Genomic DNA, 13,677 nt, shown 5'->3' with positions numbered 1-13,677 from the left:
GATATTAAATTTTATTTCCTATGCAGGTATTCTTTGTGTGGCAGATCAATGCTATGGCCTCAGAGAGCTGGCACTAAACTATTATCTTCTGAGTGATGAGTTGTTGTTGGCTTTATCCAGTGAGAAGCATGTTCATCTGGAACATCTTCGCATTGATGTGGTGAGTGAGAATCCTGGACAGACACAGTTCCACAGCATCAAAAAGAGCAGCTGGGATGCTCTTGTGAGACATTCTCCAAAAGTCAACATTGTCATGTACTTCTTTCTGTATGAAGAAGAGTTTGACCCATTTTTCCGTGATGAAACTCCAGTCACGCACATCTATTTTGGCCGTGCCGTCAGTAAGGAAATGTTGGGTCGCATTGGAATGAACTGCCCAAGATTGATCGAATTGGTAGTCTGCGCAAATGGTCTTCAGCCTCTGGATGATGAATTGATTTGCATTGCAGAACGTTGCAAAAACCTAACTGCAATGGGCCTGGGTGAATGTGAAGTTTCATGCAGTGCATTTGTGGAGTTTGTGAAGATGTGTGGAGGACGGCTGACTCAGCTATCTATAATGGAGGAAGTACTGATACCAGATCAGAAATATAACTTGGAGCAAATCCACTGGGAGGTTTCCAAGTATCTGGGCAGGGTATGGTTCCCAGATATGATGCCCACCTGGTAATATTTTTGCAGATTATTTTAAGTTTAGGGAATGAAGAACTCAGCTGAATCGAGGGCATGGTTCACAATGCTTTCATCAATGAATAATGCATACAGATAAAAGTTGATAAATCTGAATACCGAATAAATACTAAAACAACTAAACTTTTTTAAAAGTCTTAAGATCTATTTGAATGCACTTTTCAGTCCAGCTTGTCAGGATTCAGATGTTGACTACCGTGATTGTGACTGTGTATTTAATTACTTAGATTGTATCTTAACATTTTCAAAACATAAAATGCTGGCTTATTTTTAACCAGATCTTGTGTGACTTCTGTTTATGGACTAAACTGATTGTGTAAAGGATTGTGTCTTTGAAGAAGGCCCATTTTGCTTTCTAATCATGGAAACAAGTTGAATATTGTGGATTAAGTCCTATGGCTTAATATTTTACTCCCTTCTGCTTAAGGGGAAGAAGGAACTTCAGTAAGCTGACAAATTAATTGTTACTCATTTGTGACTGGTATCCAATAAATGCCCTTTTAAATATGTATATTTTTACATTGAACTAGAAGACCCACCAGAAGGGAGGAACAGACTGCATGGAACTGTAGGAGAGCTCTGGATCCCAGGTGGAGGAGCCAGAGGCCGAAGGGGTAGAGAGTTGGAGCCCGGGGTGGGTGGAGTGGGGCACGCCAGAGGCCTCTGAAGTGGTGGGGGTGTGGTGTGCAGGGTGCTGCAGGTTGATCATGAGCCTTGTTGGGGTGATTGGAGGATTGGAAGCCTGGTGAAGTAACAAGCAGTCAGAGACCTTGTGGGCGATGGCGGTGGGGGATGATATTGAAGGCTTTGTGGGGGAAGGAGGAAAATGGTCAGAGTCTTGTTGGGGGTGCGATTGAGGTGTTGGTAAACAGAGGCTTTAGTGGGGATTGGTTAAGAGGCCTGGGGTAAGGGAAAGGTTGTGCACTTATTGGAAGGGTAATTTGGTGGGGACGGGGTGCACAACGGCAGTGGGTGGCCAGGCAGGCACGTTGGATCCAACAAGTAGGTGGAAAGGCAGTCATCTCCTGATTCAGCAGTACCTCATCTCAGCTCAGCTGATGGGTTAAATTTCAAATGGGGAAAACAAATGAGGCACCTAGCCTCATTGAAATATTTAAAGTGTGAACCCGTTTCATTGAGGGTTGGTTGCCTGTTCTGCCTCCATTAAAAAGAGCAGGTTAATCCTCACATTAGACCCAAACGCATTCCCTTCAATAAAGTAGATTGATTTTGCATTAGCTTACTTGGGATTGTGGAGGTGTGGGTTGTGGTGACTTTATTGACCCCATGGCATTGTTTCCAGCCTTGTGTGTGTGTGTATATAAACAATAGCACACTTAGTAAAATGTACTAGCCTTGATGCCAAAAAGAGACAAATCAGAAGAACTGAAGCACTGAAAACCTTACTGTGATTTGGAAAATGTGCACCCTTTCGCCTGAGCACCCTTGGATGACTGGCCCGGTTTATACATTTTAAGCTAGAAATAATAACTTAAAAAAAAATAGTTCTAGATGAACATTACCCTATTGTGAATCTTAGTTATTTTGTTGTGCACTAGAAAAAGCATCAAGAGGTATGGGGAGAGAGCGGGAGTATGGTGTTGAGATAGCGGATCAGCCATGATCATGTTGAATGGCGGAGCAGGCTCGAAGGGCCGGATGACCTACTCCTGTCCCTATTTTTCTGTTTCTAAATGTCAATTAAACCTTGAGGTGATTTTTATCCAGGTGTCAACTTCAAAATAAGCTGCAGCATTTACAAAGGCTGCCTTTATGCAGATTTTAGACTATTAAATTTTGGGTGAATTTATCCAAAATTGGAAATGCTATTCTCCTGAGTCAAGCTACCCTACTTACATGTGTTGAATAAAGTTAACTTTAAGTTATATTCTAAGTTGATATTACTTGCATGTCTGTAACCCTGGTAAATATCTGGATTTTCCACTCCATCATAAGATTACAACTTGAAAGCATGTAGGAAGAAATAAATAATTTAGTGGGTGTAAATAGAAATCAGTTGTAATGCCTGCATATGCTATATATTGGAGTTTTGATTTGAAGTAACCACAGTGTAGTTGGTAACTATTACCAAATGCCTTGGAAACTGATCTGGATGATGAATAAACTGAAAATGGCTAAGCTGAAGTTTGAAAATATTGGTATATGAAAACAGAACATTTAGGAATTCATTTGAAATAAGATGTTTTAATTCATTTGAATTTTTTGGAGCTTGCACGGATGTTTCCTCAATATTTATATTGTTGCAGTCCATTTGGTAAGTCACCAGTTGAGTTTTAACCTGATAACCTGGTATTATTGTGCAACAATCTGACACGAATTTTACTCCAGATTAAGTGAACGGAATTTTACGGGGCTGGAAAAGGCGGTGAGCGTTCAAAAGTCCATAGACTTTAGCAGGACAGCAAAATCCGCTGGCAGGAGGGGCCGTAAAATTCTGCCCAGTGAATGTGCTAGTCTAATGGCACTTCTGACACCCCTCTCCTCCCATTTTGCTGCCACCCCCACACCCCATCTACATGCACAGATATTGGCAACCTATTTAAAATTCAATTGCACCCATAAGATATAATGATGCGGGTCCAGTTTAACTGAATGCCTGATTAATGCCAGCAGGAAGCTTTAACCTGTAATAGGCAGTAATAATGCAAATTTGGTGAACTAATACTTTGGTAGCATTCACATTGCCCATGGGCTTGCATGAATTTGAAAAGTTGGAACCAAGCTGCTATGAGGAACATTCATAATACCAATTCTGATGAAAGGTCATGACCTGAAACATTAACTCTGTTTCTCACTTCACAGATGCTGCCACACCTGCTTAGTACATGCAGCATTTTGTGTTTTAATATAGCAGGTATGTGGTACAAGCCCAGCTGAAAATATAGACAGTGCAAAGTAAAGCTCACCTTGGTATAGCTTAATTGCAGTCTACAAGAGATGCAATTCAGAAATTGAGTTTTATCATTGATGCTAGAATGGAAGGGTTGCAGTGATACTTGTTAAGTCAGTAAACTGATTTGGATTTTACAGGTAACTTAGAAAAAGATGTTGATTGACAAAAAGCTGAAAATATGTTTCAGAAGCACAATATCAACCTATAAAGAAACTGTACGTAAAGTCATTGCTTACTGAAGTTGTTGAGGCGCAAACATATTTGTGTATTGTAAAAAAGAAATTGCTGATGTAGCAATACTACAGATTGCGAAGAATGAATCAATTTTAAAATGATAAATCAATTACAAAATTAATTTTACTTGTGTATTGTACACGAAATGTGGACATGTTTTTGTCATAGGCTTTTCATTTCTTTTGTAATGTGGCTGAACCCCTTGTATTTGGTTGTTGTCCTGATTGAGAAACTCATTCCAAAGGCACTTTTTGGAGAATATGGAGAATTGAAATGATTTCAGCTAACTTAACATTTGAATCCATTTTTCTAAAAACAAAATGTATTCATACCAGGTGGTTCAGTTGGAGATCTTGAGGCAGGTTTGAGTATATTAAACCTGCATTAGATGTGCGAGTTAACAATAAAGCATTTCCTGAAAGTTGTATTGTTTATACTTTGCTCATTAAGTTTTACAAAGTATATTTTATGTATTTTCTTACTGTGATATAAAAATTCAGATATTTAAAGGTGAATGTTTTTACTGTACAATTGTTTTGTTACTGTTGTAGGTAAGCAAACCTACATATTAGAAATTTAGAATACTCAGATCATTAAAGCAAATTATTTGTTCCAATTTCTGGTGTATTTATTTATTCAAGAGTACACTTAATAGCTTTCTATTTCCAATCATGTGAGGTTTGAGTGTTTTTTGGGAATTCGGGTGACAGGTGGGAAGTTTGGGGCAATATGCCTGTCGCACAGTAACGCAGGTATCCTAAGGCAAGCTCAGGAAAGACAGAAACCTCCATGAAACAGTTAATATTCAGCAATGCCCTGGAAGTTGTTGAAATGAGGCCAACTGGGTGTGAGTGATAGATTAATGCACTCTTTTGAAATCCTCATATCTTAAACCTGGTTCAAATGCAGCCCAGATGAACAATGATTTTTTTTTGTATCGCCTATAAAGGTCCTAAGAAACTGAGTTTTTATTCATTCGTGGGATGTGGGCATTGCTGGCTAGGCCAGCATTTATTGCCCATCCCTAATTGCCCTTGTTCAGAGGGCATTTAAGAGTCAACCACATTGCTGTAGGTGTGGAGTCACAGGTAGGTCAGATCATGTAAGGATGGCAGATTTCCTTCACTAGAGGACATTAGTGAACCAGATGGGTTTTTTCAACAATTGGCAATGGCTTTGTGGTCCTCATTAGACTTTTAATTCCAGATTTTTATTGAATCTAAATTTCACCATCTGCTGTGGTGGGATTCGAACTGGCGTCCCCAGAGCATTACCCTGGGTCTCTGGAATACCAGTCCAGTGTCAATATCACATTGCCACCACCTCCCCTAACTGTACACTGTTCCCAATGATGTAAATACAAAGTTAGCTCAAAAGTACAATTTCTTGAGATTTATTCCCAAATCTCCTGAAAGGAGCTTCTACTGAAGAGTTTTGTGGGGTCCTGATGCACAAAATGTCTTGGTGTTGACCAAATATTTGGTCAATATTCCACAACTTCCAGTTTTGTTACAGCAGATGAATAAATTATACTCTGTCCATACATATTAGAGTCACAGGCTGTATAAAACCTTTGGGCCACTTAACTCACCTGTCTACTGTATTGACTTAGTATCCTTTCAGTACTGAATCATGATTGATGTCTAGTTCTTCTTTAAACCCCATTCAAGATTTCTTGTTCAATTACCCATACCATTAACATTGTGGCAGCGAACCAATGGAGGACATTGGTTGCTTTCTGAGCCGCTTTCCCACTGGCCATAAAAATGAATAATCTTCCTTGCCTTTAGCATGAGAGCATATATAATCCAAGGATAGGTATATTTTGCTGTGAACTACAGAGGCTACCTCTGGTGTAAAACAAAATGTTTCATGGAACTTGCAAGCATCAGCTGGCAATCATCTCTAATAACTTGCTCAGACCCAGTCAATAACATATTCCTACAGCCTTTTAAAAGGATGTTTTTCTGGCACCCTGGAAATGTTATGGTTACAGAAACTATGAGATTTAACTGAGTCACAACCTTGTGGGGATTTGCTACAATAATTAAGGTAATTGATATAAATTATAATTACATGACAAAATAGTAAGGGCAAATTGCTTTTTGGTTGGCAGGATGTTTGAAATGACTAATCTCAGGTCAATGGGGTGTGGATCAAACTGATGAAGCTACAACACCGGGGCCTGAATTTTTCCCGCGTAGGGTGGGCTCGGTGGGAGTAGTCGAGGAGCCGACTGCTGCCCTCGATCGGCTTGGCGCTGCAATTTCATGTGGTCAGGCCAATTAGGACCCGCCCAGCATAGATCATGAGGGGTAGCGCTGAGCGCTACCTATGCGGGCAGGGGAAGGAGGGAGAGTTAGATCCAGCTGACTCGGAGATTGAAGCACTTTTCAAAAAAATGAAACGACCCCTCATGTGACTGTGTCACGTGAGATGGGACATGTTTTTATTTTCTTAAAGAAACTTTAGGAAACCTCATCCCCCTTGTGGATGAGGTTTCTTAAAAAATGTAAAGGCTGGTTGGCCTTTTTGCCTGCCCGCCAACCATAAGGTTGGACGGGCAGCGTAAACTTAAGGTTAACTGCCTAGTTAATGGCCTTTCAATTATCGGTGGGCATGCAGCCGACTCTGGCAGGCGCCCGGTGAATGAAATATCGCGAGACAGCGCAATGATGTCGGGACACACGCCTGACGTCATCGCGTGTCATGTTACGTTCTGGCGTGTCAATTCTGCCCCCACATGCCAAATGTAAAATTCTGGCCAGTGTGTTTTAAAGTATGTACTATAACCAATGAATCAATGCAAAGCTTTGTAGCCCTCCTACAGAAAGTTGAAAAATCAGGCAACTAATGTGGCATCCCCATTTTCAACCATGGTATTGTGATGGCCTGTGCTTTTGTAAAAGAAATGTTGGGATGTTGGCCTTTTTAGAAGTACATTTCCCAGATGTTTTCTGGTAAAACACCTGGCTTCCAGTGACTGATTACATCACCAGGTTGCATGGGAGACAATAGAATAGAAAAAGTGACAAAGTGCTAAATGGGTTAAATTTCAAACAGATCGAGCAACTCAAGACTGGCCAACCATGACGTGCTGTGAGCCATCGGCAGTAGCAGAATTGCACTCAACCACAAACTGTAATCTCGTGGCTTGGCATATCCCCACTCTGCCATTACCAGCAAGCCAGGGGATCAACTCTGATTCAACGAAGAGTGCAGGAGGGCATGCCAGGAGCAGCATAAAGCATACCTAAAAATCAGGTGAAGCTACAACACAGGACTACTTGCATGCCAAACAGCATAAGCAGCATGTAATAGAGCAAAGCTATTCCACAACCAAAGTATCAGAGCTAAGCGTTGCAGTCCTGCCATATCCAGTCATGATTGGTGGTGGACAATTAAACAACTCACTGGAGGAAGAGGGTCCACAAATGTTGCCATCCTCGACGGCGGAGCCCAGCACATCAGTGCAAAAGATAAGGCTGAAGCATTGGCAACAAACTTCAGCCAGAAGTGCCAAATGGCTGATCTAACTCTGCCTCCTCCCGAGGTCCCCAACATCACAGATGCCAGTCTTCAGCCAATTCAATTCACTCCACGTGATATCAAGAATCAGCTGAAGTCACCGGATACTGCAAAGACTATGGACCCTGACAATATTCCGGCAATACTATTGAAGACTTGTGCTCCATAATTTGCCATGCCCCTAGCCAAGTTGTTTCAGAACAGCTACAATACTGGCATCCACCCCGCAATGTGGAAAAGTGCCCAGGTATATCCTGCACACAAAAAGCAGGACAAATCCAACCTGGCCAATTACCGCCCCATCGTTCTACTCTCAATCATCAGTAAAGTGATGGAAAGGTTCATCAACAGTGCTATCAAGCGGCACTTGATTAACAATAATCTGCTCCCTGATGCTCAATTTGGATTCTGCAGGGTCACTCAGCTTCTGACCTCATGACAGCCTTGGTTTAAACATGGACAAAAGAGCTGAACCCCAGAGGTGAGGTGAGAGTGACTGCCCTTGACATCAAGGCAGAATTTCGCCGAGTGTGGCATCAAGGAGCCCTAGCAAAAATGGAGGGAAATCAGGAAAACCTCTCTGCTGATTGGAGTCATACCTAGCACAAAGGAAGATGGTTGTGGTTGTTGGAGGTCAATCATCTCAGTTCCAGGACATCACTCCTCAGGGAAGTGTCCCCAACCATTTTTAACTGCTTCATCAATGACCTTCCTTCCATCAGAAGATCAGAGGTGGGGATGTTTGCTGATGATTGCACAATGTTCACACTCCTCAGATACTGAAGCAGTCCATGTCCAAATGCAGCAAGACCTAGACAATATGCAGGTTTGGGCTGACAAATGACAAGTAACATTCATGCGCACAAGTGCCAGGCAATGACCATCTCCAACAAGGGAGAATCTAACTATTGCACCTTGACATTCAATGGCATTATCATCACTGAAAACCCTACTATCAACATCCTGGGGATTAACATTGACCAGAAACAACTGGACTAGCCATATAAGTACTGAGGCTATAAGAGCAGGCCAGAGTAGTGAGTAACTCCCTTCCGGACTCCCCAAAACCTGTCCAACACCTACAAGGCACAAGTCAGGAATGTGATGGAATACTCTCCATTTGCCAGGATGCGCACAGCTCCAACAACCCTCAAGAAGCTTGATATCATTCAAGACAAAGCAGCCCGCTTGTTTGACACCCCTTCCACAAACACTCACTCCCTCCCCTACTGACGAACAGTGGCAGCAGTGTGTACCATCTACAAGATGCACTGCAGAAACTCACCAAGGCTCCTTAGGCAGCACCTTCCAAACCCATGACTGCTACTATCTAGAAGGACAAATGCAGCAGGTATATGGGAACACCATCGCCTGGAAGCTCCCCTCCAAACCACTCACTATCCTGACTTGGAAATATATCACCATTCCTTTACTGTCGCTGGGTCAAAATCCTGGAACTCACTCCCTAACAGCCCTGTGGGTGTACCTACACCACATGGACTGCAATGGTTTAAGAAGGCAGCTCACTACCACCTTCTCAAGAGCAATTAAGGATGGGCAATAAATGCTGGCCTAGTCAGCCCACATCCCGTAAATGAATAAAAAGAACAAAAGTTAATTATAGGGGTGAGTAGATTTTGTTGTGTGTGTGAACCTCGTGGTTTTGTTCTTCTTGTAAATACCTGGGTTTTTGAATTCTAAACAAAAATTAAATAAACATGTTTCGGGTCATAACATTGTAGACCAGCAATTAAACGTGAGAAGCAATGATGAAGTGTTTGAAAACACCTTTGGCTACAATTGCCAACTGGTGATCCTATTTGCTCCCTTCCTAGCCGTCACTGTACAGCTAATTCAGTTCCCAACATGTGATGTGAAGAAGTGACTGAGGGAGGCTATGTGTCCTGACAGCATGTCTTAAATAAAAACAGTAAATGTTGGAAATACTCAGCAGGTCAGGCAGCGCCTATGGAGAAAGAAACAGAGTTAAAGTTTCAAGTCTGTGACCTTTCATCAGAACTGGGAGTGTCGGAGATGTAGTAGGTTTTGAACAAGAGGTTAGTGACAAGGGAAAAAGGAAAAGCTGTGATAGAGTGTAATGCTGGAGGGATTTAATGACAGAAGAGCTAGTCTTACAGGGCCAAAGGGATTTTTGATGGAGCAAGAAAAAGAGATTTGCTTCTTTTCCTGCCCCATCAGCACCCTCTTTGGTCCTGTAAGACTAAACTTTCTGTCATTCAATATCTGCTGTACTCCACCCTGTCACACTGCTCCTTTTGTCTTGTCCTATCCACACAAAACTACTGTATCTCCAACTTTTCCTGATAAAATGTCATCAACCTGAAACATTGGGCTGGATTTTACGGCCTCCCTACCAGGCATGTTTTATATGACGGGTGGCAAGCCAGCCACCATCTCGCCCACCCCTGAGTTCTGTCCCATCATTTGGGGGGTGGGCGGGCGTTGAAATTGGCAGTCCACCCACCATATATAAATAAATAATTAGGGGTTAATGAGCTTGGTAACAAGCCAATTGACCCCAATATCATGCTGCCCACGCCATAACACAGTCAGTGTGGGCAGCCCATTCTTTCAAAAAAGTCTTAAAATGGGTAACAACGGAGAATGGGTGGGAAGGGAGAGGAAGGTATTATCTTTGGGGGGGTGGGTGTGCCCTTTGTACATCCAGGCACCTCCCTGTCTCCCCTCCCCTGCCCCTCCCACCAAAGATTGTAACACCCCTTCCCTCCTTCACCACCCGGACTGCAAAACCCACCCACCTGCCCACCCAATACCCCTGACTTACTTGAGTCCAGGATCCATTGGGACCTTCACCCTGGGCCTGCTTGGATCCTGACAATGCCAACTATTGAGCCCTAGTACTGCCAGCCAACCTGATTGGTCAGCAGCTCCTGAGAGTGGGACTTCTTCCCAGTAAGGGGTGGAAGTCCCACACTTACCGACCTGCCACATATTATTGCTACAGGGCAGACTTTTTCTTCATCAGTCAGTTTCCGACTGACTTTTCAGTTGGGGTGGGATGGGGGGAGGTGAGCAGTACAGCACCACCCCCCAACTTAAAATCCATTTAATCTGTTTCTCTTTACAAACGCTGCCATAACCTGCTGAGTATTTCCACTATTTTTTTGTTTTTATTTCTGATTTCCAGCATCTGCAGTAATCTGCGTTTTGAACATTTCATAAAGATTGTTATTTGCATGGTTCTAACCCCTAACAGATATAGCTATATGTCCGACAACCATGTGTTTACTAAGGGGCCTTGGAGATTAGGCTGCTTTGCTGTATCTTATTAATATTGCCTGTTTAAGCAAATTTCTGAAGAAATTGTCTTTGACCACAAGATGGAATCCTACACATAAAATAGGTTCTTCATACCTTTTCAGCTTGCATTCCTAACAAAATTATGTCAAGGAACCGGACAGATCTGTAACACCATTGCCTTTCTCCACATTAAAGAGTCATGTGGGGTTTTAGCTATTTTTTTTAAGTCTAGGAGTGATGCCTTAGTCAAGACACTATTTTTTTATTCTTTCAGTGGATGGGGGGGGGCATCATTGGCAAGACCAGAATTTGTTGCCCATCCTTAATAATGACCTGAATGATCCTTACACTAATTAAACTTAAATTTAATTCAAATTAAATATTCAACCCTTGGTTAAGGCTACTTGAGTTCATGAATTAACCCTTTTTTGGCATTCCCTCAAGAAAGACATCAGTCACTGGTCATGCATAATAAGACTTATTTATTGCAAAAGCACAACTTACGGTTGAAGTTAGGTACACTAACATATGGTAACCATAACTAGGCATAGAGTTACCTAATAACTGAATAGCAAATCATTAATAGTCACTTAACCAAATTCAGTAGCTGAAGTTGTGCAGGCAATTCAGTGTATTGCTGAATATTGATCTACCCCCATGTGTCTAAGATCAGTGAAAGATAAGACCAAAGCCAGCTCAGAAACTGTCACTTGTGTAAGGTAGGTTTAGTTAAAACAGAAGACCAAGTGGAACTGAATATTAATGGAGTTAGATGAAGAGGGTAGGTGGAGGCTCGTGTGGTGCAGAAACACCGACATAGAACTCTTGAAGTGAATTGGCCATTTCTGTGCTGTAAACACTTAATTATTTATAATATTACAAAGTTATAAACAGTTAATTATTTATAATATTACAAAGTTATAAACAGTTGATGACTATTAATTACACCAGTGATCAGAGTCTGTGGTCATGTCACATGGTGAAGGCAACAAGATGGCTTAATAGCCGACAGGCTTTGGATAGCTAGTCTATTGTCATCAATTATCATCTAGATACTTGTGGTTAGCTATGCTTCAGAACTTAACCATGTTGCTCCTAAAGATGAAGTTGTTTAAGTGAACCTCCTCTCTTCCCTGAGTTGCAGGTGTTGTCTTCAAGATTATCAAGTCGATGAACCACCCTTTCAACAGCATGGTTATCAGTTCTACTTGATATTCTGCTTTGGCTGAACCCACCTTATACATGAGTGACAGTATCTAAGCTGGCTTTACTGTCATCTTTCTCTGATCTTGGTCACATACTATTGGATCTGAACCTGTGTAATAGTGTAAAATGGGCGGTAGCAAGTCATCAGCCCATTTTACATTGCTTCTTGTTTGTCAATTCTATTGATTGGGCAGCAGCTCAGGCAGAGGTCTTGAGAGCAAATCACTTGGAGGTTGTTTGGTTACCAGTGACGCTTTCTAAATTGTGAAGAGATAATGATGAGCACTACATCAGCAAAAATGTAGAATAATGATAGCTTAAAATAACTTTAAATCTGTTTTTTGTGATTAAGTAGGCATGATATTAAAAACACAATAAAGATGGCAGAGCAGGTGATGAGTTGTAGCTGTGGCATGTGGGTTCTCCTGGACACTAATGTGATCCAGGAGAAACAAGTCTGCAGTAAGTGTCTGTGACTTGAGGAGCTTCAGCTCGGATTCCTTGAGCTGCGGACACTGTGATGCATCAAGGAAGGAAAATGTTACCTACTTTATTCCAGGAGGCAGTCACATCCCTGAGGCTAGGCAGAACTTTAGAACTGGTCACTGATCCGGGACAGGAGGGTGCGAGTCAGGCAGGTATGGGGAACCAACATGTAGTGACAGAGGAGACTCAGCCCCTGACTTTGTCCAATAGGTACAAGGTGCTTGTTGCCTGTGTGGATGAGGAGATGGACTGCAAGGTGAATGAGCAGACTGATCAAGGCACCATCGTAAAGGATGCCATTCAAGTGGAGGGAGCGAAGAGGAATATCGTAGTAATAGTATAGTCAGGGGGATAGATACTGTTCTCTGCAGTCATGACTAGGAGCTCCGAGCATTGTGTTGCCTTCCCAGTGCTAGGGTTAAGGGCATCTCCTCGCGGCCGGAGAGGAACTTGAATGAGAGTGGGAAGATCCAGTTGTTGTGGCCCATGTGGGAACTAATGACATAGCAGAATATTATTCCTGGTTCTACCTAAGAGAATTTGAGGAGTAAGGGTCCAAGTTAAAATGCAGAGCATTAAAGATTTGTTACCTGAGCCACGCACCAATTGGCGTGGGGTTAACATATTAGAGTGGCTGAAAGAGTGGTGCAGGAAGAAGGGGTTTTGATTCATGGGGCACTGGCATCAGTATCTGGGGAAGAGTGAGCTATTCCATTGGGATAGGCTCCACTGGAACTGGACTGGAACCAGTGACCTGGCCGATTGTATAACTTGGGCTGTGGACAAAGCTTTAAACTAACTGGGGGAGGGTTTGTATGAAGGAAGTCCATAGGGAATCCAAAGAGAAATGGTAAGGCATTGGAACAGTATAATAATATGGGTAAAGGCAAGTAGAGTGGGACAGGAAGGGACAGAGAGTTTAACAAAAATTGTACAACGGCCATAAGGTCATTGCAGGGAATAGAAGTAAAAAAAAAAATTAAAGGTTCTTTACCTGAATGCATGAAGCATTTGAGATAGAAGAATTAGTGGCACAGATATAGGTAACTGAATTCAATCTAATCATCATTACAGGCAGAGTTACAAGGTGATCAAGGTTGCAGAATAAATACTGCAAGGTATGCAATATTTTGGAAAGACAGACAGAATGGCAAAGGAGGAGGGGTAGCCCAGATAGTAAAAGATGACATAAGGACATTAGGAAGAAAGAATCTGGCCTCTGAAGATCATGAAGTAGAATCAGTATGGGAGGGAATTAGGAATAGCAAGGGCCAGAAAACACTGGTGGCAGTAGTTTATAGCTCCCCCCCCCCACCACCCCCCCAACAGTAGTTAGG

The 13,677-nt window shown here is 42.2% G+C and overlaps 2 protein-coding genes across 2 annotated transcripts in view; both read left to right on the top strand.

Annotated features, from left to right (window-relative positions):
• Window positions 1-4,454, top strand: part of LOC144685902 (F-box/LRR-repeat protein 3-like) — a 40,353-nt gene extending 35,899 nt beyond the window's left edge. The window contains 1 exon segment of the mRNA XM_078550913.1: window positions 27-4,454. Coding sequence (XP_078407039.1) covers window positions 27-670 — 644 coding nt within the window. The 3' untranslated portion in view covers window positions 671-4,454.
• Window positions 1-13,677, top strand: part of tgfbi (transforming growth factor, beta-induced) — a 465,360-nt gene that overhangs the window by 275,729 nt on the left and 175,954 nt on the right. The gene's annotated exons all lie outside the window — the stretch shown is intronic.

This window comes from Cetorhinus maximus, chromosome 10, assembly GCF_964194155.1.
Source record: "Cetorhinus maximus chromosome 10, sCetMax3.hap1.1, whole genome shotgun sequence".
In the NCBI taxonomy this organism is placed as follows: Eukaryota; Metazoa; Chordata; class Chondrichthyes; order Lamniformes; family Cetorhinidae; genus Cetorhinus; species Cetorhinus maximus.
This window is presented reverse-complemented; position numbering and strand designations above follow the sequence as displayed.